The 22,951-nt window shown below is 44.9% G+C and overlaps 1 protein-coding gene across 5 annotated transcripts in view; it reads right to left on the bottom strand.

The window, feature by feature from the left end:
* Positions 1 to 99: 99 nt before the first annotated feature.
* LOC129811523 (palmitoyltransferase ZDHHC14-like) overlaps positions 100 to 22,951 on the bottom strand; it is a 96,936-nt gene continuing 74,084 nt past the window's right edge. For 4 of the 5 annotated variants that reach the window (XM_055862902.1, XM_055862900.1, XM_055862901.1 and 1 more), the window contains exons 5-10: positions 19,635 to 19,772; positions 18,321 to 18,369; positions 14,654 to 14,756; positions 13,068 to 13,177; positions 7,137 to 7,239; positions 100 to 1,222 (exon numbers count right to left, since the gene is read on the bottom strand). In XM_055862902.1, coding sequence (XP_055718877.1) covers positions 788 to 1,222; positions 7,137 to 7,239; positions 13,068 to 13,177; positions 14,654 to 14,756; positions 18,321 to 18,369; positions 19,635 to 19,772 — 938 coding nt within the window. In that variant the 3' untranslated portion in view covers positions 100 to 787. The remainder of the gene's footprint in view (positions 1,223 to 7,136; positions 7,240 to 13,067; positions 13,178 to 14,653; positions 14,757 to 18,320; positions 18,370 to 19,634; positions 19,773 to 22,951) is intronic. The other variant, XM_055862904.1, reaches the window with a different exon arrangement.

A 22,951-nucleotide genomic window follows, 5' to 3' on the forward strand; every position in this document is an offset into this window, starting at 1 on the left:
TTAAATACCTACTGAAGGATGTGTGACGTCAGAGGTGATAACACATGACTTTCAACTGGTCACCTTGAGGTTTGGCTTCAACAGATAGAATCTAGTTCCTTAAAAATATGTGATTTTATTAATATATCTTGAGGAAAAGAAATGACCTTGGTATGGCACAATAATACAGAATCTTAACATGTAACTTAAAAAAACATGAATTAAATGATATACAACATCAACTCTTGTTTGGTGATTGACTGTAAACCAGAATCAGATAGAAAGGCAAAGACACTGTCCATCAGATCAACAAGTAGGCCATAGTCCGTTGTACAAAAAAATAAATGGCAGCCTCGTGATTCACGACAGAAATAAAGCAGCTTTTCTTTAACATGTTTAAGAATAACTCACAATGCCACCTCTTTCTACTTTAAATAGCTGACAAACAGCCAGACTGTACATACCTCCACCCCTCCTTTCCTTTGTCTGTCCCCTCCCAGGACAGTGGACTACGCTTCAGTAGAAGAGAGGAGCACAAGTCCCCTGGGCCCTTCACCAGCAACAACCCCCGTATGATGCAGAGGCTTGGCAAGTCGTTGGCTTAGGAGGGAAGGTCCTAGTTCAATTCTGCTCTCAGTAGCCAAATAGTACCACAGTCTTTTAGAGAAGTCCTGTGATTTTAGAGGACGGAGAGGATATTGGTTACAGGCATTCAGGGTTGGGAAGACCCACTGTTTGGCACAGGTGTGGATGGAGGGCCTCGGGGGAGTGTTTTAGAGAATTGACAGATATTTGAGTGAACCCCCTGTCAGACAGAGCTGAGTTTGACCAGGCCTCTGACAGAGTCCTCATGTAGAGAGTCCTGGCTGGCTGGGTTGTAGAAGCCTTGAATGGTGTGGCTGTGTCCCAGGGGGCTGCCGCAGGGGAGCATGCCCGGTGGCGAGGGGGCTTCCTCGGGCGTGAGGAAGTGGTGGTGGACCCCGTCCGTGTGGTGGTGGTGGAGCGCTTCGCTGTGGTCGTTCCGGAGGGGCAGCATGCCATTGTCACAGCTAAGGTTGGGGGTGGAGGTGGGGGGTGTAGGCTGGCCCCCTAGCGGCAGGGCTCCAGAGCAGGGACCGCCTAACGACGTCCTGCCCGGTAGAGAGGCCTCGTCTGTGAGGATGACCGGCTCACTCTGCATCAGGGGCGTGGCGGCAGCCTGCAAAACGAATTTGGTGCTCTGAATGCACTGGTCTTGAACACACTGAGACAGGAGAAATTGAGAAGGGTAGGAAAGGAGAGAGAGAGTAGGGAGAGTAATAAGACATGTTGAGACGGAGGGAAATGTGGGGATAGAAGGAAGAGTGTAGTGAATGAATGAAGAGAGATGAGGTTAACATGAGTGTAGTGAATGAATGAAGAGATGAGAAAAAAGAGAAAATATATTGTTAGTAACCTTGTTAGAATGCACAGTAAACCACCAGAGAAAAACACTAGGGCTGACCCCATTTAGTCCATTGTCGATAGGTTGACAGATTTCTTTAGTCGAGCAGTAGTAACAGAACTTTTCAGTCAGAAATGGCTGTAATTATGTTGCAGCTTCAGCAACATGGACAGCGTGATAAACACTGTTGATTTTCTAAGGTGGTCGCTGCAGCAGGCAAGAGAGAGGCAACGGTTGCTAGTCACTCGCTCTGAGCCCGGCACAATCAAATCAACTGCGGTCGGACTCACTCCAGAGTCACTAGAGTGAGTCCAGAAGGCCACAGCCAGGGTTCCCCAACTATATTGTTGAATATAACACCAGTAAATCGTCTTCAAGTGATTTTAATTTTGGAAATCTGTTAAAGGCCCATCTATATATGGAAAATACATGTTAAAACATTTAGACCAATCGATTGGTCGAAAGAACAGTCGACCAAGATTTTTGTTGTTGTCGGGACAGCCCTAAAATGCACAGTATTCAATGTGACTCAAATGCATAGTGAAGTCAATACATGGAGTTGAAACAGCGTTAAGTCAGATAATGATTTAGTTCTGTATCTCTGTAACCTAAATAGTGTCCATGTAAATCAAACATCTAAATGGACTAGGAATGAGCCAGCAGTGCACTGTTTTAGCCTTTGAACTAAATGAGCCTATTTAATAATAAGCTAAGGACTCCCTTTGCAACTGGATCCGGGACTTCCTGACGGGCCGCCCCCCAGGTAGTAAGGGAAGGCAACAAAACACATCTGCCACACTAATCCTCAACACGGGGCCCCTCAGGGGTGCGTGCTTAGTCCCCTCCTGTACTCCCTGTTCACCCACGACTGCGTGGCCAAGCAACGCCAACACCAGCATTAAGTTTGCCAACAACAGTGGCAGGCCTGAACACCGACAACAATGAGACAGCCTATAGGCAGGAGGTCAGAGACCTGGCAGTGTGGTGCCAGCACAACAACCTCTCCCTCAACATGAGCAAGACAAAAAGGAGCTGATCGTGACAAAAAGGAGCTGATCGTGGACTACAGGAAAAGGAGGGCCGAACACGCCCCCATTCACATCGCGAAACTGGAGGCAGGCAGAGTGCACTCAGACAGACAGACACAGAGAGAGACATTTTGATTTGAAAGTGATAGAAGGTAATATGTCCCTCACATCTTAATCATCTGTCTGACTAAGCATAAATTAGGTTAAGAGTGTTTGTTTTAAAAGAACAAGTTTCTCTTATCACTTTCATATCAGTCAATCTCCTATGATATTGGCTTCTTTTAGTCACTCAGACAACTTAACTCCTGGAATGAAACTGTTTTGCTAGCCAGTACAGTAGCTGGATAGTAGTTCTGCCCCTAGAAGCCTGAAATGAGAGGCTATTCTCACATGGCAGGCTCATAGTCTCTCCTTTGAGGCATAGCTACTGAAGGAGACACGTTTCAGCCAGTAGGTATCATCTGTACAGGAGGCAGAGATCTGAGCGCTCACTGACAGAGCCCCTACTGTCTCCAATACTGTCCGTCTGCTGGTATCAGCCTGGCCTGGAGACAGACACTTTTCAAAGAGCATTATACACAGGGATCAGAACATTAACAGCCATTGCACCGGCCCCATAGCTCCAGAAATAGACTTGATGTTGAGAGGATTGATTCATCTGAGTCCAATCCCACAAGACAAACAGACGTTGGGAGAGAAAAGAGACGCTGGTATCTACAGTACATGAACCTATTGGAAAACCATGGATACCGTTAGCTAACAAAGCATCACACTGTACTTGCTTCTTGGACCAACAAGAGCAAGGTCCATTTGGAGAGATCCTCTAACACGGGCTATCTTTCATCATGATTAGTTTAGCCCCAATGTCAGCTAGTCAAGATCGAAAGCTTCTCTTTGACAAATGCGCTCCAAAATCCCATCACGTCTCCAAATCTAATAATAAGGGCCAGCTTTGGCAAATTTGCACTCCTTAGGTTACTTTATAAATGCTTTTCAAATGTTTTAGCTCCATACTGTCCTTTGGAAAAATAGGCATTATTTACTAATGAGCTTTGACTATAATTCCTTTAGAGGCTGGAGAGGGTGCGTTGCTGGTTGGGTCTGGGACTGCTGCCCCCTGTTCTGTCCAGGGGGGTGAAGAGACAACTATTTTCCAAAGCACTGGCTGTCATTACCCATGTTGGCGTGCTGCTCTGTGCAAGGAGCCTGCGAGGTAGTGAAGTTGAGTTCTGATAAGTTTAGCCCTGGTCATAAACCGGCCATCAGCCCAACAAACTACAGGAAGAGCAGCTGGCACAGAGCTAGGGAACAAAACCCTGTCTGCTCTTGATCTGCCTGGCTGGCTGGCTGACTGCATGACGATCTGCCTGGCTGGCTATCTGGCTCACTGCATAACGATCTGCCTGCCTGGCTGACTGCATGACGATCTGCCTGCCTGCCTGCATAATGATCTGACCGCATAATGATCTGCCTACCTGGCTGGCTGACTGCATAATGATCTGCCTGCCTGCCTGGCTGACTGGCTGCATAATGATCTGCCTGCCTGGCTGGCTGACTGGCTGCATAATGATCTGCCTGCCTGCCTGGCTGCATAATGATCTGCCTGCCTGCCTGCCTGGCTGCATAATGATCTGCCTGCCTGGCTGGCTGGCTGCATAATGATCTTCCTGCCTGGCTGGCTGACTGGCTGCATAATGATCTGCCTGCCTGCCTGGCTGACTGCATGACGATCTGCCTGCCTGGCTGGCTGACTGCATGATGATCCGATGCACATTCAAATGATGACAGCTGTCTAAACATTGGTTCATTCTAGGGTTGTTCAAGATAGATTATTAGTTTGACACATAGATGAGAAGAAGCATTCTATTAGTCATTCGTCTAATGAATTAACAAATCACACGTCAAGTAGACACCACAGAGATACTGAGAGTCTAAAATGAGTTGTGTGGATCATCATCCAGTACTCAAGTTGAAACAGGAGTCCATCAAATTCCGGAGTCTACATGTGTCCCGCTCTGCCGTCTAAAAATAGCTGCCAGCTACAACAGAAAATGACAAAAAACATTTAAAAAATGAGAAAGATGTGCTGGTAAGAAATCGAGAGAAAATGGACAGAGAGACAAAGAACAAAGCTGATTGTGTTTTAACTAGAGGCCATGGCCACTGTTCTAGATGTCACGTCTTCCACGGTTCTCTCTGTCACTTCCTGACTGGGGCCTAATGTGACGGATGGTGTAATGACATGACGGCATCCTTGTAATCTGTTGCCATGGTGACACAGCTTCTCTAGATCAGCCTACAATGGCTTTACAAAACAGATACATGGAAAAACAGCAATAATCCACTGTACAGTACTGGCTACTCCACACTTGACGATTATTAGTTACCAATTTGCCTTTCGTACATTGACAGACTGCCTTTCACTATTACAAATCAAAGTTTATTGGTCACGTACACAGTTTAGCAGATGTTATAATAGCGGGAGCAGTGTAATGCTTGTGTTACTAGCTCAGTGCAGTAACGAATCCAATTAAGAACCCAAATAACACCATCAGTAATCCAAATGCACTCTATGCAGATATACACCAAAAAGTTCAAGTAAGAATGATATGTACAGCAGTATATATTACAGTGAGCTCTGTCACAAATCCAGTATATAAATACGCTGTGTTTAACGTGTAACAGTAATGCAATGTAGAGTAGTAGATATATTACAATGAGCGATGTTGAGAATACAGTATATGAATACACAGTGTGAAAAACTGTATAAAAGAAACATTAAGTGTCCATTGTTTATTGTCTCTATATACATGGGACAGCAGAGTTGGCTGTGTGTGAGTGTGTTGGTGAGTTCTTGAGTGTGTATGAGGTGTGTGTTTTGTCTCGTACTACAGGACACGGTGTGATGGCTGTTCAACAGTCTGATGGCCCGGAGACAGAAGCTGTTTTTCAGTCTTTCTGGATTTACACGACGACCAGCTATGATTCAACGGTGCTATATTTCAATGGAAATTCCTCTTGTTTAGTCAAACACATGCCACATTCTCTTAAGTTGGTGACTAAATATAGATTTCGTTAGTGGCGACATTTCAAATGGTTCCCTGTGAGAAGTAATACATGTAGTATGTTACTCTTAACAATAACAACTGGTCCTAACAGACTATTTCTACATGTGATAAAGCGATGGAATGCCAAGCCCGTCTCCCAGCCAGCACAACCAGTTCCAGATGGCCATGACCCATTCAATAAGACCAGAGCTACCATCCAGGACACTGGATTATTCTAACAGCCTATTGGATTCAAGTTCACAGGAGTGTAACGAGTAGTGACAGTTCATTAGAATGTAGGAGAATGGAAACACCGGCTTGTTCACTAAGGGCCACCAGAAGCCGTCCTCGTTCTTCCATTCCCTGCAGGACTGGTGGGGTGAGGTTGACATTTACAGTTCCTCTCGCTTTGTTCTGAAACACTCCAACACCAATTACACTGTCTGCTGACAGTGCCTTGTTGAAGTCAGACTCACTCCACCTGGGTACTGTAGGACCCTTCGCTCTAAAACACCATTTCTTCTCATTTCCTCTCCCTATGTCTGTTATTGTCTGTCATCCCTTTCTTGCCATCTATCTGTTTTTGCCATGCCAAAACCTCCCAGCACAAGAGTTAGATTGTCCAGTCAGTCTGCATGATAAGCTTGTGGGAAGCAGAGGGGGAGAGAGTGTGCACTGCACATGAGCACAACACACGTCCCTCCCTAGGGATGTCAGAAAGGGGGAGAGTGTGATGAGGGGGGGAGCCAAGGAGTCACACAGCACTAGCACTGTCCATAATGACATTGCCTGTCGCTCGCACACGCACGCACTGACCTATTTCCCAGCCATAATGCCAGATCACTGAGCATCATGGGTAAAATCTGTGTGAATATTAACAGAAACAATCCACTATTTGGAATCCCAGCAGTTGATTTGTTCCAATCTGTTGACCAGATATGGAAATAAGATTGGCAAAATAGATTTGGATTGAGAGGAGCTGGAGGGAAAGAGTGAGAGAGGTGAGATCAACAGCCTTGTCAGTTGGCTTGCTAGCGTGGGATGAGGGGAGCAGTGGTATTTATTCATCAATCCTAACTGAGGAAGGAGGGAGGGAGGCTCTAACGCTACTCTGCCCTTGACCCCCATCGCGTGGAAACAGGGCCCTGGTCCAACTCTAAACCAATTACCAATGCTGATGATTGCAATAATACACCATGATGCCGCTGGTCATCATAATTCCCGGGAGATTGATTGGGATGGTTTATCTATCTAGATGGCAAGGCGGACAGTAGAGCCATTGTTTACAGATAAAAAACAAGCAGGATATAAGACAACAGCTGGACAATCAGGCTACTATGAGAGCTGAAGAAGCTGGCACTGCCATGCAATCAGGGCCTGGCACAGCAACAGCTGCCATTCCCTTTCCTGGGTTTTCCAGGTTGAGTCAGCCAATGATGGGTCACTGTGCGGCCACCCTCCATTCAAGGCCCGGAATGGCTGAATCAATGATATCACTGTTCACCATGCTTGACCTTTTATAAGGAACCTATAGCTAACTAATCTTCAAGAGGCCAGGTGATATTTGCTAAGCCATATTAAGATGGCAAGGGTGTGGTTTGGTTTGCACTGACGGCCATAAGTAGGTTTGGAAAAGACACAGAGTGGAAAATGGCTCACCATGTGGCTCTGTGATTGGGTGGATCCATACATGGTGATGCCATTGGTTGGCGGGGTGGGCAGTGGCGTGTCTGATTGGACAAAGCCTCTTCTGTCGATGAGACTGAGGAGAGAAAGAGAGAAATATCTGAGAAAACCATTCAATGATATCATATTCTAGATCCCTTCCTTGACAAGTGAATAAGGCAAGTCCCAAGTCTATTTCAATACCGTACTTTGAGGCAAGGCTGACACTGTACATTTATTTTGCATTTGTGAATGAAATTCTTTACTTTCTTTGAATACTCTAATTTTAATCGTTGGCAGATATCCTTACACAATGTAAATCGATGTTAAGACGATACAGAATGCAGATGAAATTAGATGACTTTCTGAGAGTTAATATTGTGAAAAAATAAGAGGGCCAGAAGAAGCACACAGAGAAACCCACTAAAGGAATGTTGTATTTAATGTTTCACTCTGTATGCAGGCTCTCCTCTTAGTATTCAGTCAATGAGGTCATACAACGATCAGTGGAGTGAATCATTATCTCTGTTCTATCATTACCATTGCTGGGCTGACACATGGCTGATTAGACAGGAACCTGCTGAGGTTAAGCAACATGATTGTCTTATAGTGTGTGTGTCTTTTGTGTGTGTGTGTGTGTGTGTGTGTGTGAGCGCGTATGTGTGTCTAAGGATGCATGTGTGTCTGTATAAAGGGGGTGTGTGAGTATGTGTAAGTGCATAGAGAGACTAAGTCATGGGCTAACCATGTGAGGCAACATCCATTCATCACCATGGATGGGCTGTGTGTTGATATGAAACAGTGACACAGGTCAGCTCTAACGGAATGTGTGCACGTGCAGGGTAATCAGTAACAGAGAGCCTGTTGACTCAGAGCTAGCTAGTCTCTTACAGGAATTCACCAGACAGGCAGGCGGAGGTGGACTTGTGAAAACTGAAGACATATAGAATGTACACACACACATACACAGCTGCCCCCTCCCTTCTTGCCCACCACCTGCCCAGTGAGTACTGTCCCTTGCCACCCAGTAGAGTTATTACCAGTGAGTAATGATGTGGGCAGTGGAGGCTGGGTTGGGACTGTTACACAGAGTGCAGCCAAACACACTGAAAGGCCCAGAGCTAAAAGCATTTTTAATTTCTCTCCCCTATTTATTCCCCGGTTCCCCCTGGCCCTGTACGTGTGTTTTATCTCGAAGAGACTGTCTTGCCTCACTGTTAATAACATGCTACTGATGCACTGTAGCATGCCTTTATACATGTCGTAAAAGGCACCCTATTCACTAAAGAGCCCTATAAGCCCTGGTCAAAAGTAGTGCACTACAGTACATAGGGAATAGGGTGCTATTTGGGACTGAGCTTAGAATTAAACCACAGAAGAGGTGCTGCGTCTCCAGTTGTCTCGTCAGCGAGGGAAAACCTGGGCTGTAAAGATAAGATAGCCTCTATCTAGGCTGAGTGAGTGTGAAGAACCAGAGCTTTCACCACAGAGAGTGTGTGTAGAACGTGAGGGGAGGCACGTAGGGTGTTGGGAGAGAGACAGGAGACCATAGGTCGTAACAGTCCTGGAACCGTAAAAGCCTTGGTTTCATGCATGTTAACATCAGAAGCCTCCTCCCTAAATGTGTTTTATTCACTGCTTTAGCACACTCCGCCAACCCTGATGTCATAGCCGTGTCTGAATCCTGGCTTAGGAAGGCCACCAAGAATTCTGAAATTTCCATCCCTAACTACAACATTTCTGTCAAGATAGAACTGCCAAAGGGGGCGGAGTTGCAATCTACTGCAGAGATAGCCTGCAGAGTTCTCTCATACTATCCAGGTCTGTACTCAAACAGTTCGAGCTTCTACTTTTAAAATCCACCGTTCCAGAAACAAGGCTCTCACTGTTGCCGTTTGTTATAGACCCCCCTCAGCTGTGCCCTGGACACCATACGTGAATTGATTGCCCCCCATCTATCTTCAGAGTTCGTACTGTTAGGTAACCTAAACTGGGATATGCTTAGCACCCCGGCCGTCCTACAATCTAAGCTAGATGCCCTCAATCTCACACAAATTATCAAAGAACCTACCAGGTACAACCCTAAATCCGTGAACACGGGCACCCTCATAGATATCATCCTGACCAACTTGCCCTCCAAATACACCTCTGCTATCTTCAACCAGGATCTCAGTGATCACTGCCTCATTGCCTTCATCCGGAATGGGCCCGCGGTCAAACGACCACCCCACATCACTGTTGTCATGACGTTGCCTGTTTAGGTACATAAAGCCCATCCCCCTCTCCCTGCCACTCCCTGCCTCCCCCTTCAACCCATGCTGTGGTCACAGAGAGACGTCATAAATTCCTGAGAATCTCCTCATGGCCAAACAGTATTAGAGAGAGGGTAAACTTTCAGGACAAAGGGTTTTCTTCCACCTCACAGAACTTGAGGTACGAACAGATTTCATGTTCCGGAAAAAGTATAAAAGATCGGTGAAGATTCCAGCTATTAACATGTCCGTTTGTCACAACTCAGGAAACTCATGGGAGACTGTGTGGCTACATTACCATACCGCTGTTTATATAATAACCTCAGATATGAGGTTTACATCTAATTGTTGTCTAAAATGAATGAGTGAGTATGATACTGTTTGTATAATTGTGTAATATGATTTTGGACTGTTTTAACGAAGAAAAATACAAATCGCTTTTAATTTGAACTAAATCCGAGGACCCGCCCCTGAGCCCAGTTGGGTCAGACATCCTGGGACAGCCCCTTTCGGCAATTCCTAATAAAAACCCAACTCTGAAAAATTATCACTAGACCATGTTTTTTCTCCATTAGGGGGAGACAAAGGTTGTGGACAATTGCTGAATCTTTAACCATACCACGTGGTTAAACTCTTAGACGAATAAGAACAAGTCTTTGATATTGACTACTAGTCTGCAGCTAGGAATTCGGTATCATTGAACGCGAAAAACGACAACCACCGAAACATCCATTCTATAACGAATGTCACTCCGAACTATCCACAATAACCAAGACAGAGACAGACGAAACTCTCCAACAGAAACTAACTTTTCTCCAGCGATCAAGACGACACACTGAGCGTAAATATATATATATTGATTGCAATTGTTCCCGAATTAGTGAGCGTTCATGTGTAAAGGATTAGCATGTCAATTGTTATAATTATGAACTCTGTAGTGACTTCTTAGTCGACCCCCAATTTTCCCTTTGTCTAACAAGCCGCCATGCCGGTTCAGCCCACTAGGGCATATTTCTCCTATCATTTCATGTAACCATTTTAAGTTTGTTTGTTTGTTTATGCATTTCTGTGAATTACTTAGTTAGTAATAAATAAATGATTTAAGACAATTGATGTATGGATGACTCGTAGTGAGGGCTGGGTTCGTGCAGATGGCCAAAAATTTGCGACGTTTGGAATGAGACTAACGTGAGGTAAATAAATAATTAATCAGAAGACTATTGATCAGATATTAAAATATCTGAAAGGTTATATTGGGAAATTATAACTTTAATCTGAATACTTCCCTGGTGCCCCAACTTCCTAGTTAATTAGTTACGTTATTATTTAGTTGATCGCGTAATAACTAATTACATAGAATCTTTGATAAAAACTATAAGTCTTCAATTTAATGACAGTAAAGACACGACACTGTCAAACGCTCCTTAAAATACTTCAGCAAGCAGTTCTTTCTAATCGACCCGGCCCGGGTATCCTGGAAGGATATTGACCTCATCCCGTCAGTAGAGGATGCCTGGTTCTTTAAAAGTGCTTCCTTCACCATCTTAAATAAGCATGCCTCATTCAAAAAATGTAGACACTCTAGACCCAAACTTTTATAGACCTATATCCATTCTGCCCTGCCTTTCTAAAGTCTTCAAAAGCCAAGTTAACAAACAGATCACTGACCATTTCGAATCCCACTGTACCTTCTCCACTATGCAATCTGGTTTCCGAGCTGGTTATGGGTGCACCTCAGCCACGCTCAAGGTCCTAAACGATATCAGAACCGCCATAGATAAAAGACAGTACTGTGCAGCCGTTTTCATCGACCTGGCTAAGGCTTTCGACTCTGTCAATCACAGCATTCTTATCGGCAGACTCAATAGCCTTGATTTCTCAAATGACTGCCTCACCTGGTTCACCAACTACTTCTCAGATAGAATTCAGTGTGTCAAATCGGAGGGCCTGTTGACCGGACCTCTGGCAGTCTCTATGGGGGTGCCACAGGGTTCAATTCCCGGGCCGACTCTTTTCTCTGTATATATCAATGATGTCACTCTTGCTGCTGGTGATTCCCTGATCCACATCTATGCAGACGACACCATTCTGTATACATCTGGCCCTTCCTTGGACACTGTTAAATGCTAGTAAAACTAAATGCATGCTCTTTAACCGATTGCTGCCCGCCCGCCTAGCATCACTACACTGGACGGTTCTGACTTAGAATATGTGGACAATTACAAATATCTAGGTGTCTGGTTAGACTGTAAACTCTCCTTCCAGAGTCACCAATCCAAAATGAAATCTAGAATCGGCTTCGTATTTCACAAAGCCTCCTTCACTCATGCTGCCAAACATACCCTCGTAAAACTGACTATCCTACCGATCCTTGACTTCGGCGATGTTATTTACAAAATAGCCTCCAACACTCCACTCAGCAAATTGGATGTAGTCTATCACAGTGCCATTCGTTTTGTCACCAAAGCCCCATATTTGCGACCTGTACACTCTCGTTGGCTGGCCCTTGCTACATATTCGTCGCCAAACGCACTATCTATAAGTCTTTGCTAGGTAAAGCCCCGCCTTATCTCAGCTCACTGGTCACCATAGCAACACCCACACGTAGCACACGCTCCAGGAGGTATATTTCACTGTTCATCCCCAAAGCCAACACCTCCTTTGGCCGCCTTTCCTTCCAGTTCTCTGCTGCCAATGACTGGAATAAATTACAAAAATCACTGAAGCTGGAGACTTAAATCTCCCTCACTAACTTTAAGCATCAGCTGTCAGAGCAGCTTACCGATCACTGTACCTGTACACAGCCCATCTGTAAATAGCACACCCAACTACCTCATCCCCATATTGTCAATTCTTTTTTTGCTCTTTTGCACCCCAGTATCTCTACCTGCACATCTATCACTCCAGTGTTAATGCTAAATTGTAATTATTCCTTCACTATGGCCTATTTATTGCTTTACCTCCCTAATCTTACTACATTTGCACACACTGTACATAGATTTGTCTATTGTGTTATTGATTGTACGTTTGTTTATCCCATGTGTAACTCTGTGTTGTTTTTGTCGCACTGCTTTGCTTCATCTTGGCCAGGTCGCAGTTGTAAATGAGAACTTGTTCTCAACTGGCCTACCTGGTTAGATAAAGGTGAAAAAAAATAAAAAAATAACATAAAACATAAAAAAAAAAGAAGGGTTTCAACTATGAGTTATACACAGTGAGGTAATCCAAATGAAAGGGTTATATTGATGTGTCAATGCAATTTCTGTAGAGAAGGAAGTGTTGGATAAGACAAGCTAATAAGCAATCAATGGCGATGAGTCTATAGATAATGACTACTACATCTAGCATTTCTATGTGCATAGTTTGATCTCACTGGGAGGTGCTGGAATCCTTTGTACTATCAGAGGTCTGAATGAGGAGTAGCTGCAGGCAGATGATTTCACAGCAGCAGCTCTCTAGCGAGATCAAGATGAGCTCTGTGTGACGGACCAATTTTAGCTTACTGACAATGTAGGAAATTACAGTGACGGGAAAAACTGATTTCTCCTAGAATGAGAAGAACTATTGGATTTGATACTTCTCTAAGACAGAGGATGATAGTGTGCCATATGTTACATTCTGGGTAAATCCAAATATATGTCAGATCCGCACGCAAGCACATGGCTGTCCTTACCTGGGTGGCAGGGGTCCACACAGCGCTGCACAGCAGTTAGTGAATATGTTTCCGTGGCTGTAAGGGTTATAATTGTCTTTCCCTCTTTTAGACGACCATGACCCTTTGATCTGAAACAGAAAAAGCCACAATCAGAGCAGTAAACCAGGGGTTAAAAACATAATTGTATTTAAAAAGGGAAGATCAATTTCCTCAGACTTTTATCCGGAACTTTCGGTTCCTTCTGTGTGTGTGTGTCTATAATGTCCCAGGCAGCTCTACAGTGGTGAGCGATGAGGCAAACTGCCTGGAAATAAATGAGGTCAGACTCAGATCTGGCTGTCTTCCACTAAACTCAACCATCCACTAGAGGAAAAACCAAACTGCTGCCTGGGTTTAGTAGTGTCTGTGTAATCAGCTAGACAGGAGAAGGCTGGGGGTTTAGTAGTGTCTGTGTAATCAGCTAGACAGGAGAAGGCTGGGGGTTTAGTAGTGTCTGTGTAATCAGCTAGACAGGAGAAGGCTGGGGGTTTAGTAGTGTCTGTGTAATCAGCTAGACAGGAGAAGGCTGGGGGTTTAGTAGTGTCTGTGTAATCAGCTAGACAGGAGAAGGCTGGGGGTTTAGTAGTGTCTGTGTAATCAGGTAGGAGACAGGAGAAGGCTGGGGGTTTAGTAGTGTCTGTAAAATCAGCTAGACAGGAGAAGGCTGGGGGTTTAGTAGTGTCTGTGTAATCAGCTAGACAGGAGAAGGCTGGGGGTTTAGTAGTGTCTGTGTAATCAGCTAGACAGGAGAAGGCTGGGGGTTTAGTAGTGTCTGTGTAATCAGCTAGACAGGAGAAGGCTGGGGGTTTAGTAGTGTCTGTGTAATCAGGTAGGAGACAGGAGAAGGCTGGGGGTTTAGTAGTGTCTGTGTAATCTGGTAGGAGACAGGAGAAGGCTGGGGGTTTAGTAGTGTCTGTGTAATCTGGTAGGAGACAGGACATGGCTGGGTTTTAGTAGTGTCTGTGTAATCTGGTAGGAGACAGGAGAAGGCTGGGGGTTTAGTAGTGTCTGTGTAATCTGGTAGGAGACAGGAGATTTCTGGGGGTTTAGTAGTGTCTGTGTAATCTGGTAGGAGACAGGAGAAGGCTGGGGGTTTAGTAGTGTCTGTGTAATCTGGTAGGAGACAGGAGATGGCTGGGGGTTTAGTAGTGTCTGTGTAATCTGGTAGGAGACAGGAGATGGCTGGGGGTTTAGTAGTGTCTGTGTAATCAGGTAGGAGACAGGAGAAGGCTGGGGGTTTAGTAGTGTCTGTGTAATCTGGTAGGAGACAGGAGATGGCTGGGGGTTTAGTAGTGTCTGTGTAATCAGGTAGGAGACAGGAGAAGGCTGGGGGTTTAGTAGTGTCTGTGTAATCTGGTAGGAGACAGGAGATGGCTGGGGGTTTAGTAGTGTCTGTGCAATCTGGTAGGAGACAGGAGATGGCTGGGGGTATGTATGACCCCTGCAGGTATTGATGTTTTACACATGAGAACTTCAGCAATTTAAGAGAAATCCAGTTAAACACTTACTCTCTCTCTGCTTCACAAATTAATAGGATTTGTGAGTGTGTGTATCCATGTACTCACATCTTCATTTGTGGTCTGGTTGGAGCTGATCAGGTATGTGTGGAATCCAGACAGCCCCACTATGGACCAGACAGAGAAGAAACACACCACCACCTCCAGCACAGTGACCAAAGGGTTAAGGAAAACCTGACACATACTGAGCTGTTAGCATAGGACAGTGTAACAGGTGCATGCTCTTGAAACAGGTTTGCTTCAATCCCTCTCCTTGCCCCAACCTGGGCTCAAACTAGGGACCCTCTTAACACAACAACTGCCTCCCACGAAGCATCGTTACCTATCACTAATGCAAGGGGAAAAATACTTCAAGGTCTCAGAACGAGTGATATCACCGATTGAAACGCTATTTCACACCAGGTACCCTCTCTTATTGACAGACAGACACACACATCTGCTCTCTTTCCCTCACATACATACATCAAACACACAGAGTAGAGGAAAGAGCAGTATTGACCTGCTGCCAATGCCTGTCCTTACTCTAGCTAGCCTGCCTAGCCCTCTGTTCACTTGACTGGAAACAGCATGGTAGTACAGTGGAACAGTGGTCTCAAAGATCAGGAGCAGCAGAATCAGGAGCAGCAGAATCAGGAGCAGCGGCAGATCAGAGTTAGAGCGATTATGGCCAAAAGATGGCAGTATTTTTCACATTTTTGACGGTATGATGGTATTTGATCATTTCCACACTGCCACATAGGGCTGCGCAATATGGGCAAAAAATCGAGGCCTTATTTTGATTTCTTATTATTTTAATTGTTTTTCTTTTTTACCCCCTTTTTCGATCTTGTCTTATCACTGCAACTCCCCAACGGGCTCAGGAGTCGAAGGTCAAGTCATGCGTCCTCCAAACCGCGCTTCTTAACACCCGCCCACTTAACTGACGACGAGGTCAGCCTACAGGCGCCCGGCCCGCCACAAGAGTCGCTAGAGCGCGATGAGCCATGTAAAGGTCCCCCCCCCCGGCCAAACCCTCCCCTAACCCGGACGACGCTGGACCAATTGTGCGCTGCCCTATGGGACTCCCGATCACGTCCGGTTGTGATACAGCCCGGGATCGAACCCGGGTCTATAGTGACACCTCTAGCATTGTGATGCAGTGCCTTAGACCGCTGTGCCAGTCGGGAGGCACTAGGCCTTGTTTTTTTACCAAATGTTAAAATTGTGATTTGACTCACAATTTAGATCAAAACACTTCGGTGAACTATTGGAATCATGGAAATACAATGATTATTCTAATTCTATAGTTAGAATATAATAGTGGGCACTTTGAATACAGTGTTGTTTGACATGACTACAAAAGAAAATGCCAGGGAGGAGTTATTGTGACAGGTTAGTAACCAAAGTGTTGGTCAGTGTTTCCTCGGGGTCCCTATAATCTTTAGCTAATTTAAATATTTTCTCTTAGCTACTTTATGGTTTCTCGGACACAGATTAAGTCTAGTCTACTCTATGTAGCTAATATATTCCTATAGCTTTATGTAGCTAACATATTCATGCTACGCCTATGCCTCATTGATTTAGAAGGTTTAGGCCTACACCACTACTGCTATCAGGCTGTATAGCTTGCTATGTTTGCTCTAACTCAGAACATTTATTAGCTAACTAGCCAGCAAACTAAAATTAACGATTAACATTAGCGGCTAACTCGATTCAGCCACAACTTGCAAAGACAAACAAACTATTTGCAGATATAAGAAACAAGCTAATAGTGTAAGTATACAATGCTTGTGGATTTATATTAATAAGAAGCAAAGAAACAACATCGTTGTCATCAACATTGCTGCATTGACCATGCAGACTGAATGCAAGTGTCTCGTGGTTGAGCAACAACAAATGCGCTCCTTGAGTGACAGGGGGCGGGACTAGGTCTGTGTGGAAAGCGGCATGGAGAGAGAGAGAGCGGAGAGATGACTCAAGTAGCGGAGTAAACTATAAAAATGGACATAACACAGCGTATCACATTTAACAAACTAAACATTCAAATACCGTTATAAAGGTAAAAACCCAAATCGGTCAATGCATCAATACAAGTATATTGTAAAATACGGTATACTGCCAAACCCTAATCCCAGTGAGAGGAGTTATGTAAAAGTGCTTCCCCTGGGCTGCTACTACTACTGTCATTATGTCCTAACTCCTGTGCTTGCATACACACACAGCCACATGTATACATTTATTTTAACAAGTCAGTTAAGAACAAATTCCTATTTACAATGACGGACTATGAACAGTGGGTTAACTGCCTTGTTCAGGGGCAGAACGACAGATTTTTACCTTGCCAGCACAGGGATTTGATCCAGCAACCTTTCGGTTACTGGACCAACGCTCTAATCACTAGGCTACCTGCCACCCCATACATACACTAAAAGAAAAGAGAACACACAAGGGCAGGTTAGAGTTAATCCAACTACCATCTCCTCCATGATGACTTTCTGCCCCCTCCTCTCTCAAGGACAAGCAAAGGATGTCATCATTCACATACAGGAGACTGGTGAGATAGATGTTATCAGGCCTCATCCCCTGCCTGCCTGTTTAAAGCACTGCGCTGCTGTACAACATTGGGCTGCTGTGTTATCAGCTGAGCCTGCCACACGGTTCCTCACCAGAGGGCCTGACGTGCTTCTTATCTCCCTGAGAGAGCAGCAGCATGCCTACAGACAAATGAAGCCCGACAGACAGAGAGACACACTCACACATCAAGCAGCCTGGCTGGCAGATTATAGATTACCTGAGGGCCGGCCCGCTGAAATGGAGAATACAGTATACAGTTGTCTGGGAGATGAGAGGCACAGAGAGGTGACACTAGTAGAGGTTACAGGGAAATCATAGAACAGTTCCATGCTGAGGATTTTCACTTTTTTTGGGCTTAAAACTGAAAAGCATTCCAATAAATAAAAAATACATATATTGTAATAACTATTTGATCTGGGCAGAAAAAAATGCCTGGCCCTAAAATCAAAGCAAAACTACTGTTCCTCTGCAGTTGTGTAGAGACTATGGGTTGGCTAGCAGCTAGCTTCTAGTAGTATTTTGAACAGTAGTGGCCACAGGGTCAGCCACAGGGTCAGCCATAGGGTCAGCCACAGGGTCATCCTCTCCACCCCAGGCGGCTGTCAACCTCTGAGGACACAACAAGACAAATCCTGCTGTTTGGAACGCAACAACACTGAGAGATGGAGGGAGGGAGGATGGAGAGGGAGAGAGAGAGAGAGAGAGAGAAAGCGATACTGTACAGAGACACAATTTAGATGAGAGGGAGGGAGCCACAGAGGCACCAGTTGGGACAGCAGTCACGCAGAGCTGGGACAGCAGTCACGCAGAGCTGGGACAGCAGTCACGCAGAGCTGGGACAGCAGTCACGCAGAGCTGGGACAGCAGTCACGCAGAGCTGGGACAGCAGTCACGCAGAGCTGGGACAGCAGTCACGCAGAGCTGGGACAGCAGTCACGCAGAGCTGGGACAGCAGTCACGCAGAGCTGGGACAGCAGTCACGCAGAGCTGGGACAGCAGTCACGCAGAGCTGGGACAGCAGTCACGCAGAGCTGGGACAGCAGTCACGCAGAGCTGGGACAGCAGTCACGCAGAGCTGGGACAGCAGTCACGCAGAGCTGGGACAGCAGTCACGCAGAGCTGGGACAGCAGTCATCCATCACACCATTGTGAGAAAGGATATCTAGCAGGAGTGTCTTTGAGTGCGTTGAGGAACCCTTGTCGATGGGATCCTGCAGTGAGAGACGAGAGTTTAATAACAGTTAAACATTCTAAAGAATCTAAAACTTCCTAAATCAAAATCAGAAAAAAAAACCTTTAGACTGAGTAAGGTGAAAGGTCAGCCGCAGAGCTTGGCTTTGAATGGAGCGAAGCCCGATGTACTGTAGGCTACTAGGGGATAGAGCACAATACCCTCTCAAAGCTGACAACATATAACACCAGTTAGAAGGTCAAAATACCATGGCACCTACAATATATCTGACACTATGTTAGGGAGTGAGAGCCCCTCTCAAAAAGAGACAACATCACTAGTCTACAGTGAAATGTTTTGACTAATAGGCTAGGATTATGAGAGCAGCAGAAGACAACCCATCTGTACTGGCACCCAATATACTGATAAGCCTTCAGAGTATAAAGTGGCGTACAGCTCTCCCTGTGCTGTGTGTACACATAATGATGCAGGGCGGATTGGATATCATACGCCATAAACACTTAGTAGCTTTTTTTTAATTCAGTCAGCAAGTTTATGCTGAGGCTGAGCAAGACAGAGCGCACCCACTTTAATTGCCATTACATTTTAACTGCCATCTGGGATACAGGATAGAGAGGGGAGGAGAAGGAGCACAATCCAATACGGCCATCTAGCCTAATTCAGTCACCAAGAGACATATTGATCTCTGTGCTGCTCGTCTCATCCATAACAGTGACAGGTGTTTCTAGCTAGGTGCCCTTCACAGCTACTCTGAGAGGACTACTATAATTATATGGGCTGTAGAGGAGAGGGGCTTGGTAACCTTGTTATAGTGACGTGGGCAGTCAATATAACACTTTGTAAACAGAGCAGACTTCTCTTCAGAAGGAGACTAGAATTTCTATTTTGCCCACAGTCAAAATCAAGAGAAGGATACAAAAGAAAGATCAACTGAAAAGAGAATTCTCTGTTGGTTAATTGGTGACTTCCATTCTTTTCTCCAGTTGTTTTCCCAGCCGTCATCCTCACCCACTCTCCCTCACACACTCTACTATCTGTTCACTCTGGGGGGGGATGTAAGGAGCCAGAATACTGCTGGGCTTCACAACGCCCGCCCACTTACAGCCTGCTGGCTAGCTGCTCTGACAACCAGAACCAGGAGGAAGAGGTGTGTGTGTGTGTGTGTGTGTGTGTGTGTGTGTGTGTGTGTGTGTGTGTGTGTGTGTGTGTGTGTGTGTGTGTGTGTGTGTGTGTGTGTGTGTGTGCGCGCGCGCGCGTGTACAATCTTGATTGTCAATTACTTACGTAAGATGACATGTGTGATGACAAAGGCGAAGATGAAGATTGTGAGGAAGGAGAGGGAGAGGATGAACATGTAGAAGAAACGGTAGTTCCTTTTCCCAACACAGTTCCCCACCCAGGGACAGTGGTGGTCAAAACGCTCTGCGGGAAAGAAGAGAGAAACTCACATTAAAGACACATTAAGCAAGTGCAATGATGCTTGAGAGAGAGAGATACACAGCGAGAAAGGGGGAGGATGAAGAGAGAGAGAATGACAGACACACAGAGACAGAGAATAAGGTGGAGATGGAATATTTATATTGAGTGTACTAGAGCTTTGAGACACTGCCTACCTGCCAGCAAGAGGAAGCTGGCTACAGTCAGGTACAAAGGTAGGTAGAGGTATGCCTCTGAAAAACAGCAGTATATTCAAAGCACCACAGACACACAGTATGTAACCCACATACAGTTCACCATTTCCACCTTGATGGCAAATTAAATGTTGCTATTTATAGTTAAAGTGCCGGTCCCTGGGGCGCACGCACACACACAGCAGTGGGCCTTCTTGGCACCTTTACCACACTCCTACCTAAACCTCCCTGGCAGAATGTGAACTGTGATTATAATGGAAATGATCCACATCCCACATTACATCCAAATTACAGGAAGTGAGCCTTCCCTTTGAGCCCTGGCATGATTAGCTACTGTTTCAGACTGCTGCTGCCTATTCAAACAGGAGCTATTGCACAGAGGGGAGGGAGGCTGTGTGTCCACAGCCCAAATCTGCTGCGGAGTTAAGTGGGTCTGTGAATGAGTGGTACTGTGGGCACATGGATAATAACATCCTGAGAGACCTCCATTAGGGACTTGTCTGACTGTGTGAGGACTTGAAGCTGACAGGAGGCAAAGGACCATTATAGTAGAGTCCAGTGTGCCAGTACTGTTACTATGTAGATTGCTTCAAACACCACTCAGTACAGTTTCAGGCAGATTGCTTCAGACACCACTTAGTATGGTTTTCCCGGCAGATTGCTTCAAACACCACTTTTTCAATTGAAATAAAAGACAGAATGTCTGGTGATGAGGCGGTTTTTGTCGGTTTGTATGCACGTCCGTGTGTGTGTGTGTGTGTGTTATTAATCTCACAAGGCCAGAATCCAGTCTCAGAGAACCTACTGTCAGGATTCAGTTCTGGCAACGTGCCTCCAAAATATGCCTGGGCATGCATGAATACAATAGAATAAAAGGTGCATTTTGGCGCTTAGCTTAAACAATCTATATTTGGAACACTATCGAAATACACAGCTTTTGGATATTTGCCATTTAAATCTCAATGCTACGAGCTATGTAAAGATAATCAGGAATGTGCATGCTGTGAGGGAGCTGGGAGAGGAGCTTAAGGAAGAGAAAAGTAAACAGAATGTGATGAGCAGGGCTGTCACCGTTCTGGAATTTTGGATGATGGTTATTTTTCAGCCAAATGACTACGATCACCATTGTAATCGTTTGAATAGCATAAATAAATAAAATAAAAACTTGCAAATGTTCCTCTCCTCAGCTCTTCTCTGCTCCTGACTACATGTGCTCTTGCAGGAAGGTGCGTTACCTAGGCAGCCGAAGGCACCTTGCTGAAACAAGGAGCAACAAAGGTGTATGTTACCCTCCTCCCACGTTTCATGATTAACAACTCATTGTGTGATTGTGGTAAGAACAAGAACTCAAGCCCTATTGCTCTCCCGATTTGGAATGCATTACCTCCAGAGAGAATTCTCTTCGGTCATTGTCACGGTCGTGCATATTCCCCCTCAAGCAGACACCACGACGGCTCTAAAGAAACCACACTGGACTTTGTCCAAACTGGAAACTGCATATCCTGAGGCTGCATTTAATCTAGCTGGGGACTTTATTAACGCAAATCTGAGGAAAAAACGGCCAAAGTTTTATCAACACATCGCCTACGCTACATGCTCATCGAGGACTCTTGACCATTGCTACTCCCCCTTCTGGGACTACAAGAAACACGCCACCCTCCCTTCGGCAAATCAGATCACGTCTTCATTCAACTCATCCCGTCCTATAAGAAGAAACAAACAGGAAGTTCCCGTGTTAAGGAAATCCAATCAATCATTATTGTTATTAGCTCCAGTTCTCCATGACTGACGTCAGAAAGACATTTAAGTGTGTTAAACCTCGCAAGGTTGCTGGCCCAGACAGCATTCCCTAGCCACGTCCTCAGAGCATGTGCAGACCAGCTGGCTGTAGTGTTTACAGTCATATTCAATCTCTCCCTATCCCAGTCTGTTGTACCTTACTTTCTTCAAAATGTCCACCATTGTTCCTGTACTCAAGAAAGCGAAGGTAACTGAACTAAATGACTATTGCCCTGTAGCACTCACTTCTGTCATCATGAAGTGCTTTGGAAGGCTTTTTATAGATCACCTTACCCAACACCCAAGACACACTTCAATTTGCATACTGCTCCAACAGATCCAAAGGATGACTCAATCAGCATTGCACTGCACACTGTTCTATTCCATCTGGACAAGAATATATACATTACCGGTTAAAGGTTTTGAACACCTACTCATTCAAGGGTTTTTCTTTATTATTTTTATTTTCTACATTGTAGAATAATAGAGAAGACATCAAAACTATGAAATAACACATATGGAATCATGTAACAACCAAAAAAGTGTTAAAATATATATTTGAGATTCTTCAAATAGCCACCCTTTGCCTTGATGACAGAATTGCACACTCTTGGAATTTTCTCAACCAGCTTCATGAGGTAGTCACCTGGAATGCATTTCAATTAACAGGTGTGCCTTCTTAAAAGTTAATTTGTGGAATTTCTTTCCTTCTTAATGCGTTTGAGCCAATCAGCTGTGTTGTGGTATACAGAAAATAGCCCTATTTGGTAAAAGACCAAGTCCATATCATGGCAAGAACAGCTCAAATAAGCAAAGAGAAACAACAGTCCATCATTACTTTAACTTCTTGCGACTATAGGGGGTGCTGTTTCAAATTAGCATAATTGTCTCTACAGATGAAACGGCTTCCTACTCAATTCTTGATCGTACAATATGCATATTATTGTTATTATTGGATAGAAAACACTATCTAGTTTCTATAGCCGTTTGAATTATGTCTCTGAGTGGAACAGAACTTTTTCTACAGCGAAATCCATGACAGGTTTTGCGAAGGTCTGAGAGCGAAGCTCTGATCTCAGTTCAGTTTAAAGGGGTGTGTATATCCTATGGAACGACACGAACTGCACCCGCCTTCCCCTGGATGTCAGTAAGCAATGAGAAGTGGAATGGGGTTCCTACGTAACTCTCAGA

Source organism: Salvelinus fontinalis, chromosome 15, assembly GCF_029448725.1.
Source record: "Salvelinus fontinalis isolate EN_2023a chromosome 15, ASM2944872v1, whole genome shotgun sequence".
Taxonomy (NCBI): domain Eukaryota; kingdom Metazoa; phylum Chordata; class Actinopteri; order Salmoniformes; family Salmonidae; genus Salvelinus; species Salvelinus fontinalis.